The sequence below is a fragment of the Patella vulgata genome, chromosome 9, assembly GCF_932274485.2.
Source record: "Patella vulgata chromosome 9, xgPatVulg1.2, whole genome shotgun sequence".
Classification (NCBI taxonomy): Eukaryota; Metazoa; Mollusca; class Gastropoda; family Patellidae; genus Patella; species Patella vulgata.
Window position 1 is genome coordinate 37113454 of NC_065887.2, and position 24636 is coordinate 37138089.

Sequence of the window (24636 nt, forward strand, 5' to 3'; positions counted from 1 at the left end):
TGCCAGAGATAGAGAGAGAGAGAGGGTAGATATTTATTTAGACCTCTACCACAATATTTGGGCAAAATTAATTGAATATATATGTCACAATATGCATTGATAAAACGCATAAGTGATATTTATTTTTAGAAAGTTTAAAAAAGGGCTTTTATAAACCTGTATGATGTTTGTTTAAAAGAGTTACCTGCACCTGAACAAGTTTACGTATCCGATGCGTTATATTTAGTATTAGTAAAGTTATGCTGAAATAGTGTTGTTGTCTATTACATAGATAAAAGGTAAGATCAATATTTTTATTTCAAAGGCGCTGATAGTCTTCTGGTCTGGGACGGTGCGAATATGTGTATAAATCATGTCAACAGTACGCCATGCCAGACAGCTCATTAAGGTCCCCCGCCCACCAGGCCATAAGATAAGATAAGATAAGATACGATTTTATTGTATCATAACACCCATTGCAGGCCGCATACAATTCATATGCATACCATAAGGAACATAGAATAAATAGCAATATACATATTTTACATATATATTTAAGCAGTACACGTCATACTCCATTTATTTAAAACTAACTTTGTCAAAATGTACATACTTTACTCAAATGTTACGAACATGGGGGAATCGGGATACGAGTTGTACTCGATGTATACAGGCGATACTGTTTGAGGGGTTAAAACACTTCAACTACAGTGTGCTTTAAATATGTAACCAGTCACATAAAAGGTCGACTAATTCATTGAGTACCTGCAGACTTAATAGACGAAGTTTTCCCCTTATTTCTCTGAAGAATTTGTCGTTTGTATTTCATCGACCATTACGATGTTGGGATCCAGTAATGATGTAAATTTCGAGACACGCCCAATGAATTTGAACTATATTACGATTTGTTACTGTGGATAAAATCACTGCATTTGACACACTTAATACAAATGTAAATAAATATTACACAATGATGTAATTGTTGACGATATCCCTACGGTGGAAGCTGTCGTTAAATAAAACTATTTTACACAAACACATTTAATACAAGTAATTTGTTTTATGCTTGTCACCATTTAATTTATCTTTAATATCCCCTTCCAAAAAAGAATGCACGGCCCATTTTTCATCATTTTTTTTATTTGAACGGGATCGTTGCTTCTATAAATCTTACTTGTTTTTAATGTCATTATGTAAGGAAATTGGTTTTAAATGTAGGGTCACTAATTGTGATAGGTCATACTTTTTGCAAAATCCCCCCCCCCCCTTGATTGCACGAAGACACATGAGTTTAATAACTTCGCAAGCTTTTCGCATGAAACCTTTATCTAAGGCCTTTAAAATCCCAGGGATCTCGGTTTCAAAATCAGTTGCACATGTAAACACTCAACGAACCAAGTGATGCCACATCTGAACGAAGACCAACGAAACAACGCTATCGGCTGGTTACAAGCTGATGAATACCAGACAAATGTAGCCAGGCTGCTGAATGTTTCCCAGGGTACCATTTCCCGCCTTTGGGAAAGGGTACCGACAGCAAAGTTCAACCATACTCCTCGCAGTGTTTCGTTTTATTAGAGCTAATACCACTACTCACTGCTGTAAAGAAAGCAAATTCTTGTTCTAAATTATGACTGGTCAATAGTCCGATTGACAACCAATAGCTAACTGCGTAACAATACCAATCAGAGCTCCAAATTGGACCAAATGTGCATAGCAGAATATTACAGAAAAACTAATTGTGTGACAAACGAGGCTATCAATACGGATATAATGTAAACAATATTGTTTTGAGACGAACACCACTTTCACCGTTTTTAATACCTTAAATCACTGTCCAAAGTTTTAGGGAAAACCCCAGATTAAACGAAGGCCTGTCATGTTACTGTACTTGGGGATAGATTTGATTGAACGGGAAGGATAGACACACTCTCTCAAAAGCTCAAGTATCAGAATCTAATCCAGCAATGGCCAGAGAGGGATTTCTCGGGCCATTGCTTCAGGAATATGAGTTCAAAACGTGACCGCCCAAGCTCAGGCCAAACAAGAATGACCCCACCTGCCCTGGTTCGTCACATCTGGTTACATCATTTGAGGAAACGGTTCACAACAGCAAACTCTACTGCACCAGCAATCCTCGAACGGCGTAGGATCTGAAACCAAAAGGTCCATTAACGCCTACGTGAAACCGGATTACGAGTCAGACGTCCCGTTAGACCTGTTGTGTTGAAATACGCCGACACCGTCAAATCCGACTTCAGTTGGATCAGACACACAGGGTATGGCCACAGCAACGCTGGAGAACAGTTTGGCTCAGCGATGAGTCGCGGTTCCTGTTGGAACGAGGCGATGGTAGAGCGAGAGTATATCGACGACGAAATGTCACAATGCGTTTCTTTTTTTGAAGAGTATATAATAAAAACAGTCTTTAAATTGGAATAGTACATATTGTTTGAACTTTTGATATATAAACGATCTATCTTTTTGTCTTACTTCAGCCTAAAAAATGTTAGCTGTTCGTCTAGTATTTTTATTGTCTCTCGGAGAAGTACTATCTGGTAAGTATTTGGTTTTTTAAAAATAATAAAATAATCAACAATCTTAGAATTGTTGAATAAATATGTCGCTATAGATACCCGCCTTTTAAGAAAGGTAAATCATTATAGTATCAGGTAGGCCACTTCCTTCGCTTAATTTTTCGACGTCAAAAATTGCCCAATCAACAATCCAATCAAAATCGCACATCTTATCAACCCAATTCAGAACTTCATTTTTAGAAACAAATGAAAGCGCTCCAGCACCACCAAGCTGAAGATGTTTGGGAAAACTGTACTCATTTATATTTTTTCATACGCTCAGATTTTCATGTTGACATATATTGTCGTCGCCCTTGTCCGTGGGGACGTCCATCCGTCCGTCCGTCCACAATTTGTTTGTGGACAGTCTACAGGTCACAATTTTTATCCGATTTTGACGAAACTTGAAATGCATTTTGATCTCCCACAGATCTGGATTCCTTTGGATATTGGCATGTACCCGACCGTAACTCCATAGGTTATGGCTCCTGATGGTACGAAAAGTCGAGTTTTTAGCTTGTTGTCCTTCTAGAGGTCACAATTTTTTATCCAATTTAAAAAAAAATGTTCGAATAGATAAACTAAAAATGATAAACTGTATATGTAATTATCAAACATCACTGCAAATTTAACACAATTCTGGGATGGTTCGCACAGTCTTCATCAACCCAGTCGGTGCAGAATAGTAAGGCGTTAAACTCATTCTATTTAATTACAGGGTGCTTCATATAGTTGTAAACTATTGAAAGGGAAAGTCAGAATCATAAGTACATACTAATAACATTATATTTGTTAACTCTGATTTATAAGTGAATAACGATGTCCATATAAAATAAATAATTGTTGATTAGAGGGTATTATAAGATATTTATTGTGCTACAAAAAGTCTTTTACCAAATTCTTTTAGCCATGTTCCTTTTGGTTTGTTGCCGTGATTGAAATCGGGAAACATCATTGGTCGAAGGTGTCGTAGTACCGGAGACACGTGACTACCGTTTACAACCAATGGAATTACTACAGGTCGATCTCTAGGAATGGCGTCAATGGGATAGTTGGTCATTAGGTCCTCGTCGTTATATTTATGAATACAGATTACAACAAAATTACCAGATAAAGCTGTGGTTAAGGCATCATTCCGACTTTGAAACGCAAAGATGTCTTCGTCATTTTGGACCACGTTCAGACCGATTTCAGTTAAACAATTCTCAATGACATCGCTTCTACAGCTGAAGTTGTGACGTCATAAATAATTCGAACGTGTGAATTGACTTCTTCAACGTAGTAGGAACTATCCAAAGCTCGCTTGAAGCAGGATTTTACCAGGTCTGTTTGGTCTATCTGATCAGCCGTTCTTCAACAATGTCCATCATAACTCCCACAGCTAACTTCTCTATATCTGGTAAATCTGTTACCATGAGTATGGTTGCTAGATCCAAGCAGTCGTAATAATTCTTCGATTCCAGATAATTATAGATCAAAGTTTTAAATGCGCCATTGACATCAGAACTTGAACGTGGTTCATCAATATCGTTTTTAAAACGAAAAGATGCACGCTTCGTTTAACCTGGTCAAAACTAGAATAAAAGTTATAGTAAGTATTGGTTCCAGATCTATCATCACGAAACAAATCTTTCACAGGAACCTTTTGACGTTTACCAGCACTAGATTCTGTAAGATATTCCATAGCAGCATTTACGATACTTTCTCGTTTACAATGATTAGCCTCTTCAAAGTTTCCTATTTCAATATAGCATTTCGTTGCCCACTCATTGCCATGCCTTTTCCACATATACTCGGAATCTTCGATTAGAACTTGAAACCTTTCTAGGGTGTCGTCGTACTTAGGGGATAATAACTGTGTGTACACCTTACCCATATCGAAAACTGTCGCGAGATTTGTTCCTTTACTTAGTCGTTCAGCTTGTTCTAGTAAGTCTATAGCCAATTGGTTGGAGTTTTCAACTTGTAGTTTTAGTAATACCAAAGCTAGATTGTGACAACTCACGGAAGTTGGTTTCATTTCTATAGATGATTCTAGAACCTTTTTTGCTGCCTCGGACATGTTCATTGTCCTCAACAATCTACCAGTTTCAGATAATATAGTTGAGTTTTCTGGTGCCTCCTCATTGGCTTTATCGAAATAATCATTTATTTTCTCCAAAACGGCGCTTGGTTTCAGGCCCATCTCCCTAAAGTTGACCTTCGCTGCGCACGGCCCATAATGTAAGTTTGCTAAACCTATATATGATAAACCCCTTAACACTGGGTCTTGGCAATCCTTAATAATGCTTTCGAACAGACCTTTCGCCCGATGAAAGTTTGCCAAGGGATCTTTCGTAGACAACATGTATATAGCTTGTGGATGTTGACATCTACGTATAGTTAGGGCCATTCGATATTTCCATTCATATTTTTCTGGATATTTTTGAGTAACGTCATTATACAAGTCAATGGCTGCATTATAATATACTGGTCCCATTCTAGAGTAAACATAAGCTTTTTCTGCTTTAGCTTCGGCCATTAAATAATCATCTTCACTTAATGCTTTAAGTTCTTTGAATGTTTCTTCAGCCTCCGTGATTCTGTCTCGTTGACCACAAAGAACAGCTTTCATCACATTTGCTTGCATATTAGTCTCGCTTCTTTGCAAAACCCACGTATTTTTAGCTTCACAATCGTCAAGGTCTTGAAACAAGAAAGCAAGGAATGATGCTAGATTATTAATTTCCGTAGCAGTGTATTCGTCTTCATCGACATTTCTTATTTTCTCTTGAATGCCTTTGAGTTTTGCAGTCGATATGCTTGCAATGTTCAAAGTGAAAAAACTGGGAATGGAATTTAAACGTTCAATAAAAGCATCAAGATCCATTTTTCGGCTTGGAATTATTTCCGATCAATCTGAAATACAGAAAAAATAAAGCAGTATCGTCCCGTAAACATGTTAACTAATCATAACCCGATAAAATAACATTAAATGGAAGCGGAATCAATACTTATCAAATTCTCGAAGTAGACTTAGTGTTTTCGACTAAATTCGTCGATTTTGGAGTTAAAATGTCGACCAATTAGCTTAATAGTGTCTTTTCAAGCGTTGCTAACGTAAGTTTAGTATAGCAGAGGAAGAGTACATTAGAAAAAAATAGATTTGATGACTGCTTGTGTTCTAAAATATCATATTCACCATTATATATGTTAGTTGCCTGTTTGTTCAACGTGGATTTGGCTCGTTATTCGGGATTCGCCCGTGTATCTGTTATCGCTCGTTACTTCAGTCAGTTATATAGAAGGATAACTTCCGTTTCTTCAAATCTTCGTTACGCATCTATCGTAGCAATGATCTATGTGTAAAAATTATATTTAGAATGTGTTTAACCAATTCTATCACATATGTGATAATGGCTGACACCAATATTATCCTTTAATAATCCCCTTACGAGAAGGGTTTTTATCAGTGGGAGAAACCTAGTGCCCGGAGAAAACAAGTAAGGTTAGGCATGCGACCAAGTGTTGGATCAAAATCGTGCCACTTGACTCAATAACAGCCCGTATTATGTCTAAAGGCCATTCGACCCCCCCCCCCCCCCCCCCGTAACTAAAGACAATTTGTTATTGCTTAAAGTATATATTTTATATCGATAGTTAACTTTATCAAACTATAAAATGTAAATTGAACTAAGATGTTATAATTTTACTCTTAAATACAAACGACCCCAACACCAAATACACTCAAATTGTCTGATTCATGTGCGAGGTTGTAACTATACTATCACTTTAGCGTTTAATCCTACAATCTTAGCCAAATTGTAGAGTGAAAAAAATCAAGACCCGTCATTCGTTAATACAAAAAGAGTGGTGGATACATATAGTGTTTCTTTTAATACTGAAATAAAGTTATCTTTAAGTTCTATACTTCCCACCAATTCTCGGAAAGCCTTGCAGTGTAAATTAATTACTGAAAAATGGAGTTGACGAAATAAGTTACCCTCTAGAGAGCTATGGATCTAAATGGTTTGAAATAGGAAATGGTGCATAAGGAAATTGATTTTTCATTAGCGACCAGACACCTATTACGATATGTAGTAGTTATTATTAAAGAAAATTCTCAAAGCACAATAAAATGTCACGGTGTATGACAAACGATACAACATGTGTGTATTGTTAAGGCGCCCTGACATAGATTTTACTACAATTTAAACTTAGTATCTCGAAATTTAAACTTAGTATATTAAAACTGCGAGACAGTAACTTAAGATTGTAATTTTCAATTTGGAATTAGAATTACGAACAGACAATGTGTTTATGTGGACATATATTCATTACTTTTTCTCGAGATTAACACTATAAATTATATTGTTCTCGTCAATTAATATATCAGCTTGTAATTAATAATGCTGTAAAATGACCAATTTAATTACGTTGGCAATAAAAAGGACGGGAAGTGTTAGAACTAGTAGTCCATGTGACAGACCTGGGATTTTGGAACATCATTACCAATTTGATGAATACATTCAACCATGATTTTCAGTTAGCCTGGTGGCTGCAGTGTTGAAATTTGGTTGATGGACTTCCGGGTTACTTTGCTAAATTGCATTTTGGCGGCCATCTTTAAAAATGGCCGCCGTTATTTCATTGAAATTGAGCGCATCGGGGAAACCTTCATAACTTCTGAAAAGATCGACCTATGGATATGGAATGTGGTTCACAATGTTCACAAGAAAATGCTACTTCTGGTGCTATATGATACTTGTTGTTGAATGAATCATATATTTTCCAAATCAACAGATTATTTTGGAAAAAGCAACCTTTTGGCATTTTTTTCTCCAGGTTTTCATGATTCATTTTATAAGGTTACTACCAAATCATGTTTAGAGTAATTTTATCCAAATTATGTGTGTGGTCTTCTTAAGTTATACAGCTGCGGTGGCCGCAAACTCAACAAAAGTCTTAAGTAGACTGTCAAATTTAAAATGTTGAACGTTGGCAAGGCAGGGCACAAACTTATAGTGAACTTTAGCTAGTGTGTCACAATCGAAACGATATTTGGGGACGGGTTGTTTCTGTGTCAAAAGACAATTTTGAGATTATGTCACTTCTGTGACGTCATTTTCGCTTGGGGTTCTGTCCGATTTCCAAAATGGCCGACATAATTTAACGAAAAACGAATTTCTAGTTAGGATGGGTGGGTATCACGCAAGGTAAGGCTTGTGATATATCATATATAGGGTTTTCGTAGGAACTGAATTTAAATTAAATTATTTATTGGAATTTTCGATGAAACAGAAAGGTTTGTTCCGCACAGGTATTAGCTTAGAAGGGACAAATACAATTTGTAGAACCAGATATTTGATGTTAGTGAACCCATTTTTTCCAGGACACCTGTTTCACACAAAATCTTATTTTCTATCCAGACGAACCTTCAGTATAATAATCTATCTGCATACAAAGTTTATGAAAATACACATTCAAGCAGCATTTAATATGGCCTACCACCCGTAGGACAATCCTTTCAACTTAAAAATAAATTGTTTATTGGAATTTTCGATTAAACGTAAACATTCTTTTAGCTGTAAAATACTCATATACCAGTTGTTAATTTGTAACATGTTTAACATCATATCTTTCCACGCGAATTAACAATAAATTGTTCATTCGATAAAACAGAAACATTTTTTTATACTTGTAAAATAAATACCAATTGTTTATATGATACGTTGAAGTCTACCATGTAATACGGACATTAGCAACACGTTTATAAGCACCATATCTTTCTACATGAACTAACAATAAATTGTTCATTGGATAAAAAGGAAACATTTTTTTTTTTATATAACTGTAAAATGATATACGAATTATCGTTTTAACATCATATCTTTTGCCTCCTTTTTCAGGGATGGACACTCAAAAGGAGTATGGTAGTTTCGGGGGTCCCTAAACTAGTCAATGTTCTTGCGTAGTCATGAATTTATGTCGTTTTTGATGAATTATTAAAGATATACGCATAAGCTAAAATCACCAGGATATACTCTAGAAAGTACCATTTAAATTACAGTCAAGTTTTTTCAAAAGAAATTTCGAGCCTGGTTGTAGAGAACCCTGTCGTTCACCTCACGGAGCAAAGATAAGCCTGTCCTATCCTAGGTATTATATGTGTAATTTTATGTCAACTTCACAATTGTCAGTATAAATATAACATTTACTTGACAATTATCATAATTTCCATCTGGCCTTAAAACATTTTACTTGGATTTGTGTTCCTGGTGTTATAAGCTTTCCAAATATGTATAGTTTGTTTAATAGGGAGCACCTTGTAGCGGAACTGTGTTTCTAAGCATGCTAGACATGGCTACTAGACTATACGACAAAAGTTGCCGGGCATAGAGGCGTTAATGTAAAAACGGACCACATTAACATTTCTGAACGAATAAGAGATCTTAAATTCTTAACAACTCGATATATCATAAGTAATTCTCAATACGGCTAAAAATGGTGCAAAGGCATAGTAGATGAAATTAAAATGCCTCACTATTTTGGTGAAATGTATTGTGATCTGTGAGATCCAGAATAATCAATTCCATATGCCCCATTGTATTTTTTATGGGGTGTGTGTGGGGGGCGGGGATCGGATATAATGTGTCATTTTTAGCAGTATCATTAACATCATTTTCAGCATTAATTTTTGAGTTTTTATTCAAGTGTGACTCTGAAAACCTTATAAAAGAGATATTATAAGCTATATAAAACAGTCATTCATGTTATGGAAATTCTGGCCGCCATTTTGAATTTTCCCCATCTTGGATTCTTAAAACTTTTCATTATGCAAGAGCTAAATCTGCCTATTCAGGTCTTTCTTTAGGCCTGAAATGTTTTCTAAATTATTATTTAGACATTAATTAACTGGTCCAGGCCATAATCAACTCTCGATGGCATCGGATTTCTCCGATATTAAATAGATTAGAACGGTTCAGCCATATTTTGATTTAATATAGAAATGGAGGAGCGAGACTTAGCTTCGAACAACCAGTACAGTGGTTGAAATTATTGCACGTGTCTTGTCAAACCTTCAAAGGCTAATATCTTCGCTCGCAATAGAGTAATTTGAATGAAATTGTCAAATTATTCATTTTACATTAGCAAGAATGGCTAGCTCTCTATCTAAATCGTACGTAACGTGTCTTTAATTGTAAGCTCAGCAACACTGAGCGCCCTTTCAATTGGATAGTACATGTCATATCAAACAATGAAATGACTATTATCTGACATATTGGCCATTTTAGGAAATTTTGTCGCCATTTTGAATTTCCGCCATCTTGGATTTGGGACACTCATATTAGATATTATTTTTTATGATCAACGTTTCTGATATCTATTAAATCACTTTAGTTGACCAAACAGATAATTTGGCTTATATGGGTCTGAACACGATTTGTTAGTAAACTTACGAACAGACATGAAAATAAATCGAAAATGTTGCTTTTTTCAGATTAATCTTTTATTTTAAAACTGATAGTATTGATTAAACAACGTATATCATATACCAGCAGATGTAGAATTATATTATGAACATTTTGAGCTATATTACATGTCCATAGGTGAAACTGTTGAGGAGTTATGAAGGCTTCCCCGACTCGCACTATTTCAAATAAAAAAAAACGGCGGTCATTTTTAAAGATGGCCGCCAAACTGACATTTGGCAAAGTGACCCGGAAGTCCATCAACCAATTTTGGACACTTTAGACCTAAGGCTAACTGAAAATCATAGTTAAACCAATTCATCAAATTGGTAATGAATATCTGCCTGTCACATGGACTATAGTGAGTATTGTGTGATGATAGCAGACGAAATGTCGTCAACCAGTCAAAACAATATGGCGGGTGATACACGTTGTTAATCTGTAATACATAGTCCCTTCATGTGCCTATGTCACTAGCTTATCTACATGTAATTAATCTAAAATCTTTTGTGTAAGATACAAAGACATCCCCCCAAAAAGCCAGTATCATATCGCAAAGAATACCAATATAGTATTGCCAGTATATTTGTATGTATCGGGTTTCAAAAACCCCGAAACAAATTAGTTTGGCTTTATCAGAAATAGTGCTCGAGCATATAAAAACAGAAATCATAAACAGTTAAAAGGTAACACATTCCACTTTCTCTCTCGAAAAAGTCACTAGAAAAATTCGAAACACCCATCCAGACTCGGCGCCCACCCTCTTATCCGCCCCAGGTTTATTGTATAATGCAACCCACTTCACAGTATTAGAATTGTATACGGATTGCATTTCTCTTTACATTCCCCCGTCTTCATTAGCCCAGTTGGGACAGAAAAACTTATGCATTGAAAAAATGCACACGTGATTTCTCTTTTTAGGAAATTTAATAAAGGGCTTTTTAAACGTGTATTATTTTCGTTTGAAAAAGTAATCGCCTGAACAAGTTTACGTATTCGATACGTTATATTTAGCATTGGTAAAGTTATGCTGAAATAGTGTTGTTGTCTTTAGATGAAAGGTAAGATCAATATTTTTATTTCAAAGGCGCTGATAGTCTTCTGGTCTGGGACGGTGCGAATATGTGTATAAATCATTTGATGCCACAAGGATAGTTAGAGAATTCTACTCCTATTAGACATGTGAGTTTAAAGCATCCGAAAACCTGAAAAAATGACTGAATTTATGATCCGTTTTAGTATCCCAATTTCAAATGGCCATATCTCAGTGAGTTTTCAACCTAGAGAGGTAAAATTTCGAATTTCTTAGTTTAAGGCCATATACTATAACATATATTTTTTTATAATTTTTTGGGAGGGGGGTCATGTTCCCACCATTGGTCCAGTTGACATGGAATGACTCTTCTGTCAACTTCTTTTTCCGCCGTTTATTTGCAGAGTCTTTTGTACGTTGACACTCCTCAATGATCCTAAAACCGCCTAACCATTTAATCAAGAAATAACAACCGCTACCTCACTTAAGCTGACACACAATAAGCTGGCAGATAACAGTTGGGATGTCAGTTAGTGATACCCTGACAATTATGCCCAGTGCTTGCCCCATGGGCGTTTTTCGGGTAATCCAGTATTTTTCTAGTAAGATTGGGTGTCTATACTTACCATATATACCAAATTAGACATACTTTTATTGGAAATAACCACCCGATAAATACTTTTCTGGGAAAATATCTTTAATCTTCGAAGCCAAAAATTGCCCAATCAACAATCCAATCAAAATCGCACATCACATCAACCCAATTCAATACTTTATTTTTAGAAACAAACGAAAGAGCTCCAGCACCACCAAGCTGAAGATGTTTATATTTTTTCATACGCCCAGATTTTCATGTTGACATTATATTATCGTCGCCCCTGTCCGTGGGGCCGTCCATACATCCGTTCGTCCACACTTTGTTTATGGACAGTCTACAGGTCACAATTTTTATCCGATTTTGACGAAACTTGAAATACATTTTGATGGCCCACAGATCTGGATTCCTTTGGATATTAGCATGTATCCGACCGTAACTTAATGGGTTATGGTTCCTTAGGGTACGAAAAGTCGAGTTTTTAGCTTTTTGTCTTTCTAGAGTTCACAATTTTTATCTAATTTAAAAAAAAAACGTTCGAATAATTCACCGCTACACCATAATGCTGATTGAGTTCGAGTTTCGTGAACACTGCCCGACAAAATGGCTGCTACTTGTACGAAAATAGTGTAAAAGAATGTAATACCAAGGTTTTGAACCCTCTAGAAGTTACCATTTGATCCGATCCTGATGAAACTTAAAATATATGTTTATACCTAAAAGATCACGGTTCGTGCATATCGGACCGTAACTTCCTGGATTATGACTCCTGATTGTACAAAACATCGCATTATGTTTTTTAGCCTGTTCTCTGTCCATCTCTTGCAAAATGTGGGCGTATCTTGCATGGCAACCGTTGGTTGTCTATAACCATCCTATCTTTTGTATTTACATAGAATATTGCAGCGAGAAAACAATAACCAGTGATATAAGCGGTGAGGAAAGGATATATATAATACCAAAGACAGCATCTGGTGAAAAATACAGACTTATAGACCAATGTGCAAATCGTAAATACAACTTTATCTCTTTATTTTTTTATGCATGCATGGTGGAAAATCAGTGCCTAGTAGTTATCAACCCCTATATCGCCATTTGGCATTTTGAGTGTGAAAGAACTATAGATGAATTAACGCCCATTTGATACTAATTAGGCCATGTCGGGACCGACAGAATATATATTTGGGTTCCCTAATTAACATGCGCACAGGGGTATTCAGAAGTGAGAGGAACCAGAGTTCCGGGAGAAATTTCACAAAGCTAGATCGGCGAATCTTGTCACGTATAAAGCCGATGACTTGCCTTGATAGCAGACCAATCGGACGCCATAACCTGATAGCAGACCAACCGGACGCCATACCCCGATTAAAGACATGGAATATTTGTTACTTAAAGGAATGAATGAATGAATGAATGAATGAAATGGAGTTTAACGTCCTTGTTTTTGGCACCCACCGGCCTAATGAAGACGGGCCATTTTGCTCGGACAGCAATTGAATTTCAACTGCCAAGGGTTCTGTTACGTGCACGTCAACGTGTACACGGAAGCTGGGTTGTATACTAGACGATATTCCCTTCAACTGTTTAAAATTTATACGTAGATCATATTCCTTGTTTTTTTTTCAAACGGACACACCGGTGATAGGTGTGTTGTCATGTTATATATTATATAATTCTGGTCTAAGAGTAACTTTGGTGTGTTATTTAATTGTTGACCTGTGTTTGTTTTTAAAGATATGTCGCCATTAGCAGTGGGTGAAATTAGTTGTTCAGATAATGATGATTGGGGATGGTTCCAAAAGGATATTGTGTGTAGTTTCTTCAGCACAGACACATCCCGAGTTACAGATGAACTCACCTACATTGTTAAAGTAGGGCAGATTTTATAATCTCTCTATATATACAATAATCGGCTTATATTATTATATACAAATGTAACAAAAACACTATAACTGTTCCACTATATAACACCCTTGCGGACTAACTGAATTTCGTAAATGTGATTGGTCGACGCAAGACAACCATACAAGGAAACGATGCACTTAACAATGAAAATCAGTACATTAAACAGGCATTATAAGAGCCAACCTGTCCATTGCAGGCCTTTCTGTGGGCCTTAAATGTTATATAAGCTATTAATTAGACATTTATTAACACGATAAGACCATAATCAACTCAGCTTAGAGTGAAGTAATTTGGCTGAAATTTTCAGAATGTTACCTTCACATCATCTTTTTTTTATCTATTTAAAAGAGAACTGTCAGCTCTTTATTTAATCTTCCATAATGCCGCTTTAAGCTTTCCCATACTGATGTTCAACTGTTGCCACATGTTGTTTAGTTTGTCATTGAAACTGTACAGTGCATAATAATTTAATCAATTTATTTAGTCTGTTTAAACCTTTTAAGTTTAAAAGCTACGTTGTCGCATTTAGGAGTGGGTCTAGGGGGGAAAAGTAAATACTGGTAGGTTGGCAAATGTTTTTGGGATATTTGGGTGTAGATATTTAGCTTTTTATATCGTGTTATATTTCAATGTAACTAAAGCTTTCTATTATATCATGCAATAGTTGTAGAAGGCTGTCTTTGGTCTTACTATTATAACCGTTTCCATTCATACATTATTATATATCCCAACTATGTTTGAATGGCTGTATTGTAAAGGTTTTTTACCATAACTTTTGACCCAAGACAATACAAAGGCCATTAATAAGATATACATAAAAACTACGCCACCTCTAAATCTGCCAACAAATTGCTATATTTTTTTTATTCCAACAGAACATCAACAATATACATGCCAAACGTTACATAAGGAGAGTGGAGCTGTTGACCTCTGAACCCGCTATTCTAACTTATATTGATGTTTTATATACAGCTTACATTTTAGATCAAACCACCAAATCCAGTGATTATATTTCTTTTATCGTGAGTATGTTATGAAATGTTAAACTTTAAGGTCCACGTTTGGACTGATTTAAATATTTCAATATCACACACAATGCATATACAAAATCTCGTGAATGTCCCAAATAATGTACAATTTTCGGAAGTGACGCCTTGTTTAACGTGCTACTATGCGCCTTTTACGAAGTGGTCTCATTCGCTCCATATATTTTGGTTTCTTTTTTCATTTATTTAATTTTTATTTTTCCATATCAACTATCAACTAAAATACACAGTAGTACGGAAACTGGACATAGTCACATTGAAATAAAAATTAACATCTGTTTGTCTCAAAACGAAACATTTATCCCCCAATCTGATTAAAATACAGATCTATATTTCGTTTTTTATACATGAAGATCTGACCAATTGTAGTGGGATGTCGCGTCAGAGGTCACACGGGCGCCTTTAGACCCAATGACGTCCAACATTTGATTAACCATTTGATGTTTCTAGTGGGTTACCCACAGTTCCGTGCACCTCACGCCAAAACTCGTCGTAACAGACCGTTTCATTGGCTTATCCTTCACATCATCCAGAACGCGGGTTATATAACAACTCTTTCAGATCCTAGTGTTGTAAAGACAAGTAAACGAAATTTTGAACACACAAAAGCGAAACGAAATAGGATATGTGTTTTAATCAGATTGATTAATCCCCATTATATTACACTAAATCCAAAGGGTAGACGTGAATAATGTGTTTTGATAATATGTTTTCCCCCAGGAGGCGATTAGTTATATTGAAATTATCAACAATATACAGAAAGTAAGGCTTGAAGTTTTACAAGAAGGAAAGAGAAACACAGCCACCAAGTAAGTTCTAGAACAAGCACAAGGAACTGACTATGATATGATCAGTCATCTTGGAATTACGCCGTTATATAAGAGTGTTAGGGGGATTGGCGGAGCCTTGTGCTTATTTTCGATGCATGTCACCCTCAAGACGAGTTGCGTTTGGGGACCACAGAGAGAGAGAGAGTGAGAGAGAGAATGAGAGAGAGAGAGCGAGCGAGAGAGAGAGAGAGAGAGAGGGAGAAGGGGGGGGGGGGTCAACTGCCACTCGACATAAACTAGGTCATTTTGGGTCTAACATATGGTTCAATTTTATTCTAGTAATCCGTTTGCGCGTAGGGCTCTTTAGCAGTGGGGGTAACCGGAAGGCCTGGATAAAACCCATGGGGTTGGACAGGCGACCCGACTCCTTGTCACGTACAACAGGGGGAATCAAAACCACGCCAATTGACTCAATGACAGACCTTTTTGCGTAGTTTTATTATATCCGTATTTCACAATTCACATTTGTTTCGTGTCTGTCTGGTATTTAGTGGTCAAATGTCGTAACAAATGTTCACTTATCATTTTCATATCATTCTTTTTTAGATTGATAGGAATTATAGAAAATATCAAACAGAAAGTTTCAACTAATACAGATTTTGACGGCGATGATGACCATGTAACAATAGTAACAGATAACACTATATTAGATGTGTGGAATCTGGGCTATATTAAAACCAATCCTGTCATCGGTTTGATGATGCAGAAAGGGAAGTCTGGTCCAATCAGAACAAACCATTTAACATCAATAGACGACCATAACCCATTGATTTTTAAAGGGACAACTGTTGGTATCACTTTAAATCACAACTTTGTAATGAAGGCTATTAATGGTATGTGTATATAGTTTTAGTTGGGGTGGGGTGGGGTGGGGCTTTCATTGTTAACCTTCTTATAAACCTCCAACGCCTTAAACCACACACCCTCGATTTGTCAACCTCACAAACCTTAAACCACACAATCTCAGAGACCTCAGACCAAACACCCTCTTCTAGTCAACCCTCTCCTTAAATCTCACACCTTCAGGTCCGTGGTTCGACCCTGGTGTTTTCCGTCGTTGTTTTCCCTTGTTCCGTCCGTGTACATCTTGGGCAACACTTTCCTCATAGGACACTACTTGACAAATTGTCATCTAAATTTTTCCAGCCGGAGAACAAAAGCAGGGCGTTACCGACCATTTCTTTCATTTATTATACTTCCATAGCTTTGGCAGCACAACCACATGTTACGACAGGTATTGTGGTCTAGGCAGGGTATAAACACCAGTGGCGTTGGCCAAAAGGTGAGGTGAGATAGTCTGTGATAGCTACATGTATTTGACATTTGAATGTAGTTTCGACTCTTTGTCCACACGTCTGTTTCATGTATTTGTGGTGGTTTGTTCAAGATTTGGTTAACAGTTTTGGTCTATTTCATAGAATATATTTTCTCTTTTTATTTTGTTTTAGAGAAAAATACAACTAATATTCGACTAGCAGTTCACGTGTTCACAGATCCTAGAATGTTTGTATCCGAAATAGCTTACACAGCCAACAGCCACGTTATATCGACATCTTTATTTATTGATAATATAGCAGTAAGGGATTTGCGTGATACTGCCGTCACCGTTGTTTTCCAACCACACAAAGTAAGTCCTGTGGCCATTCCTTTATAATTAATTATTCAAAAGTACTAAAGTAGCCCCCCCCATATGCTCAAGGCCCCATGGCCCCCACGATGGTTAATCCGGTGCTGAAGTGAGTTACTCGGTTTTGCCTTTGCTCACATCGCTTTTTGCGCAACTGAGACTTTTTGTGGGGCCCCTAATTTGAGGGTCCTAGGGTCTGGGCCCAACCGTGCTCCGTGGTTAATTCGGCGCTGACTAGCATTATTGTGTAACGGTGATGATATATTTTAACGGTTTTTAAAATCGGATAAAAATTGTGACATCTAAATTGGTTATAATTAGACTAGAACTTCCTATCGATACCACCTTTTAGTTGATCAATTATTTCCTTAGATTTTGTACAGTAAATATAGGCAGAAATACATTGTGTGTGCATTGTGGATGAATTCTACAAATAAATGGTCCGGTGATGGTTGTGTTTATTGGGATACAGCTGATGGTAGCGACATATGTAAATGTGACCGTCTAGGAAATTACGCCCTTCTTTTGGTAAGAATTGATTCTTGGTAAAAGTATTACAATCAATCATCATTAATCGGCTTTCGATCACATTAAATATGCATTATGTAAGATTTAGGTATAGAGCTGACCGTTCTTGCTATAATACTTCATAATGCAAACTGAGTATGTTGAAAATTTCATTCAAACTACTTTATTTTGAGCAAAGTTACCAGTGTTTGTAGTTTTGACAAGATGTGACATAGATTGTTTAACGGTAGTTGGTATTCGAGATTTAACTTCGATTCGCCATTTTAAATTAAATCATTAAATGGCGATCATATTTTAATTCGTTTAAATCAGCACCATCCGATAATCTAGATAGTTGATTATAGGCTTGTCGTGAACAAAGGTCTAAATAATAGTTTATATAACATTTGAAGCCAAAATAAAGAGTTGTAATATCTACTCTGACTGGCTTACAATCTGATTAAAATACAGATCTATATTTCGTTTCGTTTTTTTATACTTTCGATGGCCTACACTACCTGAAGATCTGACAAATTATAGCGATAGGTCACGTCAGGGGCCAAAAGAACGACTTATGACCCTATGACGTCAGGCATGTGATTAACCAATCAGCATTGGTGTTACTAGTGGTTTACCCACAGTTCCGTGAAAAACACGCCTAAAGCTCGCCGTAACAAACCGTTCTATTGGCTTATCCCTGACACTAGTTAAATAACAACTCTTCCAGATCCAAGTGTAGTAAAGACAAGTTACAGGAAATTTTGAATTATAAAAACGAAACGAAATAGGATCTGTGTTTTAACCAGGTTGACTGGCTTAATGAAGATGGGCATACGCCATACGATGTGCCATGAGGGAAATTTTGCCCGGAAAGCGGCGCTATGGCCTACTCTTATATCGAATTCCAACTACCAAGGATTCATTTTCTTGCACGTCAATATGTACACGAGACCCCGGTTTTCCGTTCCTTACCAGGCACCATTGACAAGGGCAAACCACATCGGAAATTTAATACCGATTTACTTTCTCGGCCATCGCAGGGATCGAACAAGGGACCCCCAGGTCAGCGAGCTAACGTCTTACTCAATTAGCTACCATGGTCCCATGAAATTGACAGATTTGGCGCTTACATAATGCATCTTTAATGAATTGATTAAACGTTGACATACGACCAATTCACTTCCCATTAGACGATCCCAAATATTTTCTTTTACGTGGATTGAAAAGACAGACGCTCTGATATTATGGAATGTAACGTCACGCCACGTGTTATGATAACTTCTACCTTGTATCAATGACTTATTATAGACAGTTTAACAATGTTAGCCCCTTTTACACGAAACCCCCTCAAATATTATCCCATATTCATCTCTAACAAACTTCTTTTACACACTTTTTTATGGCAAGGGTTGGGGGCGTTTGGAAAAGTGGACAATGAAAAATTTATGAAATATTTTCTTTTTATTTCGCTGGAACAATAATAGTTTATCCTATCATCTTGTAAGATGTGGGGAAAATATATTCTACAAAATATTATTCTGTGGTGTTTTTAACTAGAGTTCCACAATATTGGACTTTAAAAAAAATTCTTCTCAGACCTCCCTATATGCCTGTGTGGTACCACATTCCACAAAAGTTTTGACTTATTATATTATTGATAACTAATTCTATACTCTGTGTATATAAATTGAGAATTAATTTTATACTCTGTGTATATAAATGGAGAATTAATTTTATACGATGTGTATATAAAATGTTTATCGGAGATAACATGACCTAGGCGTATAATGTATTATCATATTGGTACGTTATTCCAGGATAAATTAGGAGAAGACCTCGTTACGACACCTGATCGAAAGCTTACCCTGAATATAGTCACAATCATAGGAATGCATATTTCCTGGATATGTGCCGTGATTGTAATATTTTCTTTCCCTATCTTCAAGTAGGTAACATTTAATTTTTTGTTATTCATCTTTCATTTGATCCAACACTATCAATTCTATAGACGGACCCTTTGTCGGTCATGCAGGACGAAGTGCCACACAAGGACAGCTGCTGTCTAGCCGTTCGGGTGGGACGAAAAACCGAGGTCCGGTGTACACATTGGCGTGCACGTAAAAGATCTCTTGACAGTTGGAATTTGATATAAGAGTCGATCGTAGTGCCGCTGTCTGGGCAAAATTTCCCACATAGCACACTGTAGGACGTTAAACCCCATTTCATTTCATTTAAAATACACCATGATGCTAGGTTCCCATGCGATGCGTTACGATACGACTGTTCCTATTGAGTCCACGATCTGCTACGTGCAAATACGTTCAGATACGTATCGATACGATTAACACGATTGCTACGATTGACCTCAATATATGATAAGACCTGATACGATCAACACGATAAATCCTAGATTAAAACCACGATTTCAATTGTTCCCACGAATCGTGATAGTGGGAACCTAGCATTATTCACTATCGCTACACTCTATGAAAACGCTACCAAAACTGAAAACATCATCAATACACCATCATGATATTAGTGATTAATAATATACCTACTACTTTAATGTTGCAGAAAACTACGAGAATCTGTCAGATTTTGTTTATTATGTCCTTACGTGTTCACAATTGGTTTTTGGGGTGTTATTCTCACGAAATGCAGCCCTGAATGTGGTGCGGCTGAATTCCTTCTTGGGTATTATTTCGTATCCTCCAGTCAGTGGCCTTTCTCGAATGTAGTTTTGTATCATATGCTGTTCCATAAAGACTGCCAATTAACCGAAAAGCTAATAATCCCAGGTAGGTAAATGTTTTAGTATTAGTAATACAGTGTATATATTGCACTAGTAAAAGATAGTTAATCCCCCATTTGCTGGGATTGTTGTCTATCCTTATAGTTACGACGGTATCAGACATATTTTATTTATATTGGTTGGAATGGTATTTGTATCTAGCGGATATTGAGAGGTATTTTGATGACACCAGAGTGTTGCGCTTCGAGTTCACCAGCCCCGTTTCGTTCCTAAGTCTGAGCATATGTGGCATGGAGAAAGGGATGCCTTCTAAACCTCGATCCCTGCGCCGAATATAATAGAATAAGAGCACTTGTCCCGTTAAACCATATGAACAGCAACAGTAAACCCTATTTTATTTAATTTCATTTCATTTCACCTATGAGTGATGTTATAAACTTCCATTCCAGAAATTATACCGATTTCAAAATTTGTGATGTCTCCCATTTTTTTAGAGTGACCTTTTTATGAGCTGGTTTATTTAACTGTACAAAGGATTTTATTTTATTGGCAGTAATTTCAAATGTGAGTCAGGTTCTGATAACAATAATTAAGTAGTTTCTTCGTACTGGATGAAAATACTGGATGAAAATACTAAAAATTTTAGCATGGCTAAATAGTTATTATATATCACGTTTTGTTTTATTAAATATCAAAGAACAATAATATTTATAATTTTGTCTATTTTGTAGTGGTATTTATGTCCGTAACCTACATAACTTTTGCTGTGTTTAATTATTCCCCACCGAATTATCATTTCACAAGGTGAGTACACATTTAACTCCTGACATCGCACGTCCCTACCCGAGTGGCATATATCCATGGAGCTATGGATTCATTAAGATAATGTTCTTTTTAATAAAAATCGGATATAAGCGAATATGTAAATAATTTTTGCGCGCCGGTGCGGGTGGATTATGTCGTCACTCATGTCCGTAGGTCCGTCAACGACTGGCATGTTTACACGATAGAGGCCATGTTTACACGATAGAGGCTATAGTTTTTTCAACATATTTTTAAAGCACTGGGGCTATGGGAGGTCTGTGACCTTTCATTCCGGAGTTACTTCCCCCTTCAACTATTTGTTTTTTAAAATCATACTTAAGTGTTTAACGGATAGAAACAATAGTTGTGATACTGGGTGTTCCAGTATTTCAATCAACATGGTGTGATCGCCCGGAACATAATGGTATGATACAGCGCAGCTACAAGGTTTACAAAGCATAGGCACTGAGAGAGAGAGAGAGAGAGAGAGAGAGAGAGAGAGGGGGTGATCCGTGTCAATTCAGGTGGACTAACATTATTCAATTTGTTTTCAATAGTTCGCGGGAACCCACGAGATTGGACAGACGACCTTCTACTTGTCAAAATGTCTTTGTGTTAACAATCCGAGGTCGCGTGTACACATTTGTGTGTACGCACGAGAACCCCCAGTAGTTGCAATTCGAAGTAAGAGTAGACTGTAGCTGTCAGTCTTCTTTAGCCCAGTGGGAGCAGAAAAGCAGGACGTGAAACCCCATTTAATTTCATTTAATAATTAGTTTATCTTACAGAACCAACCAGGTTTATGTTTTATTTCAGTGCCCAGAACGAACATGGTGCCGCTGTATTGTGTAGTAGCTTGTTCATATGGCTTTGCTGTATAGCTGATACCGACAAATGCTCCTTAAGTTCAACACGAAGAAAAAAACAAGGATACGTGTTTTTGTTGCTGTTGTTTGGTAAAGTATCGCATATATTTTCTATGTATAAAATTTCTCTATGCTTCATTTTCTTTTTCAAACTAAAAGGAGCTGTTCTTTCAAAGAATGTTCGCGCAGACATTAAGTTGTATCAAATTTTGCCTAAAGTAAATTTGTTGTTAACCCTTTCAAATATTTTAACATGTTTTACAATCTTGGGAACACTGAACGAACTCTTTTCGTATTTTTGCCCCCCCCCCACCATCCAATTTAGAAATTATTAATCGGATACGCGAATGTTTTTTTTTTCAGTTGCTAACTTTACACTAGCTCACCTAATGCTGGCCTATGGTAGTCAGGCATTACAGATCGTCTTCAATCTCGTCAACATTCTACAGACTTTATTTCTCTTTATCGTCTTCATTGTTGGAATTAAGGATCCCAAGAACAAGCATTATATTGATGTGACCGATAAAAAACCACTGACAGCGATAGCGATGACAGAACAGTCCCAAAAACTCTTGTCGGTGGCGTTAAAGAACCATTTGTAAAAAAAAAAAACCAAAAAAAAAACCGGCTGAGATAGAACCCTTGTGTGAATTTGGTTTACTGAATTTATTGAAATTATCATTCAAATTACTTTATTCTCGGCGAAGGTAAGATGTAGCGTAGATTATCTCGTTGGTGTTATAATCCATTTATAGATTGTTTCTATAAGGGAATTTATTCAGTATATTTAGTAGCCATAATATTATTTTAATCTTGTACATATACTAGTATAACATTCAATGATTTCCATTTCTACCCTCATCGAGCCCACGGATGGTGCTTCGGGTGTGTTAGATTTCTTTTTCAAAGCAATGTGATCATCCAGTAGGATGACGAAGCTGTAACAGAAACTCTGCTATTTTGAATTATGTTTTTTGTTCTGTGCTTTTGTTGGGTAGTTAAGTGCTGTATCTTCTGTTAAGAAACTATGCGCCTGCATAAATTTCAACACTATTCGGTATCTATAATGTTTAGTGTGTGCGTGTGGGGGGGGGGGGGGTATCCACCACGCTTTGCTAATATGTTAACCCCCTAAAAATTATCATATTATTTATTTATGTTACTAATTGCCCCAATCACTTTGTATTGTAACAACATAGGTCATATGGTTTCTTTTTATAGGACTATAAATGTGACTCTAGGACTATAAATGTGACTCTAGGACTATAAATGTGACACTATCCTCTATCGCGGTACCAAAAAAAGCACCAAAGAGAGACAACTGTGACACTATGGGGTAGATGTGACTATCTTTCGTCTATGAATTTCTTCGACTTCACGTTGTTAATCATCAATGAACTGACTCTGGAACACCGTTTATGTTATTACTAAGTTTATATAATTAAACAAATACGGCAAAATACAAAGTTAAATCCAGGAAACTACAACATCTATTATAGAAACTTTAGGCGTTATTAAAATATCTACGGTCTGAGTTTAGCATCCTTTACAACTCAGACCTAACGGGTTAAATACTACATTGTCTCTATCCCAGCCTCTCAGCCGAGGCGACTGATCGGTATGTTCCCCTTGAGCTCCGAATAAAGTCTTCCCTACGGTCTCATCATGATATCTCAGTAAATCAATCCAGCTCTCTCCTATATATAAAATACATTGCGTCATCTATTAGGGCGGGACAATTACCGTTTTAGGGTAAGTGTTTCGTATGGGCACCGTTTTACGTCAACAATATTCTAGTTAATTGTACTAATCCATGCACAGATGACTGGACTATAGTGCTCTACTTCCAGCAATGGATACTGACATAACTGTCGGTGAGCTAGTCTAAGATAGTAGTAGCATAATGCACGCTACTTCATTACCCTAGTTTTCGTCACACTTCACGTAGGTAAAGAATTTCTATATTAAACAGAACACCTTCCTTATAACTAAAATAAACCCTATAGTATTACAAACATATTACCTTTTAGTTTACTAATGATCATAAAAGAACACTTGTCAAAACGTCGTGCTATATGTGTGTATAAACCCGTGATTGTTTTACATATAAATTGCGTTGTATTTTTGTTATGTGTCCAATCACTAACTGCCATTCAAGGATTGTATCCCAAGATGTTTAAATGATCTGCCACATGGAGAAGTGATAGAATGGGTGGTTGAGTTTAACTGATGCGAAAATAGGCATTGTAGCTATTGTTCAACAAAATTTGGTCGGCATGTAATTTGGGCTGTGCTTATTCAGAAGATATACCACAGAAGTTTACGCATTTGTAGGAATGTTGGCTTTGAGTTTTCTATAAAATCCATGAATATTCCAGGGACATCCACACGATCATCGACCGCCCAGGATTTACAAAATATAAAACCTTTGCTGACAAAAACTATGGAATTAACTACCGCGAAATCTAAAAGAGTGTCCTTCTTTGGAAAGAACATTCTGCAAATAACAATTTTTATGTGTTTATTTAATTTAATTTATATGTGGTGTGTATATATATATTGTTCATGATGTAAAGCGCCATTGAATACATCAAAAATGTAATAATGAGCGTTATATCAAATTCAATAAACATAAACATAATATTTCTTTTTTCCCTTTTTATTT

The 24636-nt window shown here is 36.5% G+C and overlaps 1 protein-coding gene across 1 annotated transcript; it reads left to right on the forward strand.

Annotated features, from left to right (window-relative positions):
• Positions 1–165: 165 nt before the first annotated feature.
• On the forward strand, positions 166–24546 carry LOC126807674 (adhesion G protein-coupled receptor L4). The gene is made up of 14 exons (XM_050532423.2): positions 166–278; positions 2478–2537; positions 12531–12644; positions 13369–13505; positions 14415–14561; positions 15306–15394; positions 15962–16248; positions 16864–17042; positions 17415–17570; positions 19367–19494; positions 20124–20347; positions 21033–21105; positions 21922–22061; positions 22335–24546. The coding sequence occupies exons 2-14, from the start codon at positions 2486–2488 to the stop codon at positions 22571–22573; spliced, it is 1965 nt and encodes a 654-aa protein (XP_050388380.1). The 5' UTR covers positions 166–278; positions 2478–2485; the 3' UTR covers positions 22574–24546.
• Positions 24547–24636: the final 90 nt, after the last annotated feature.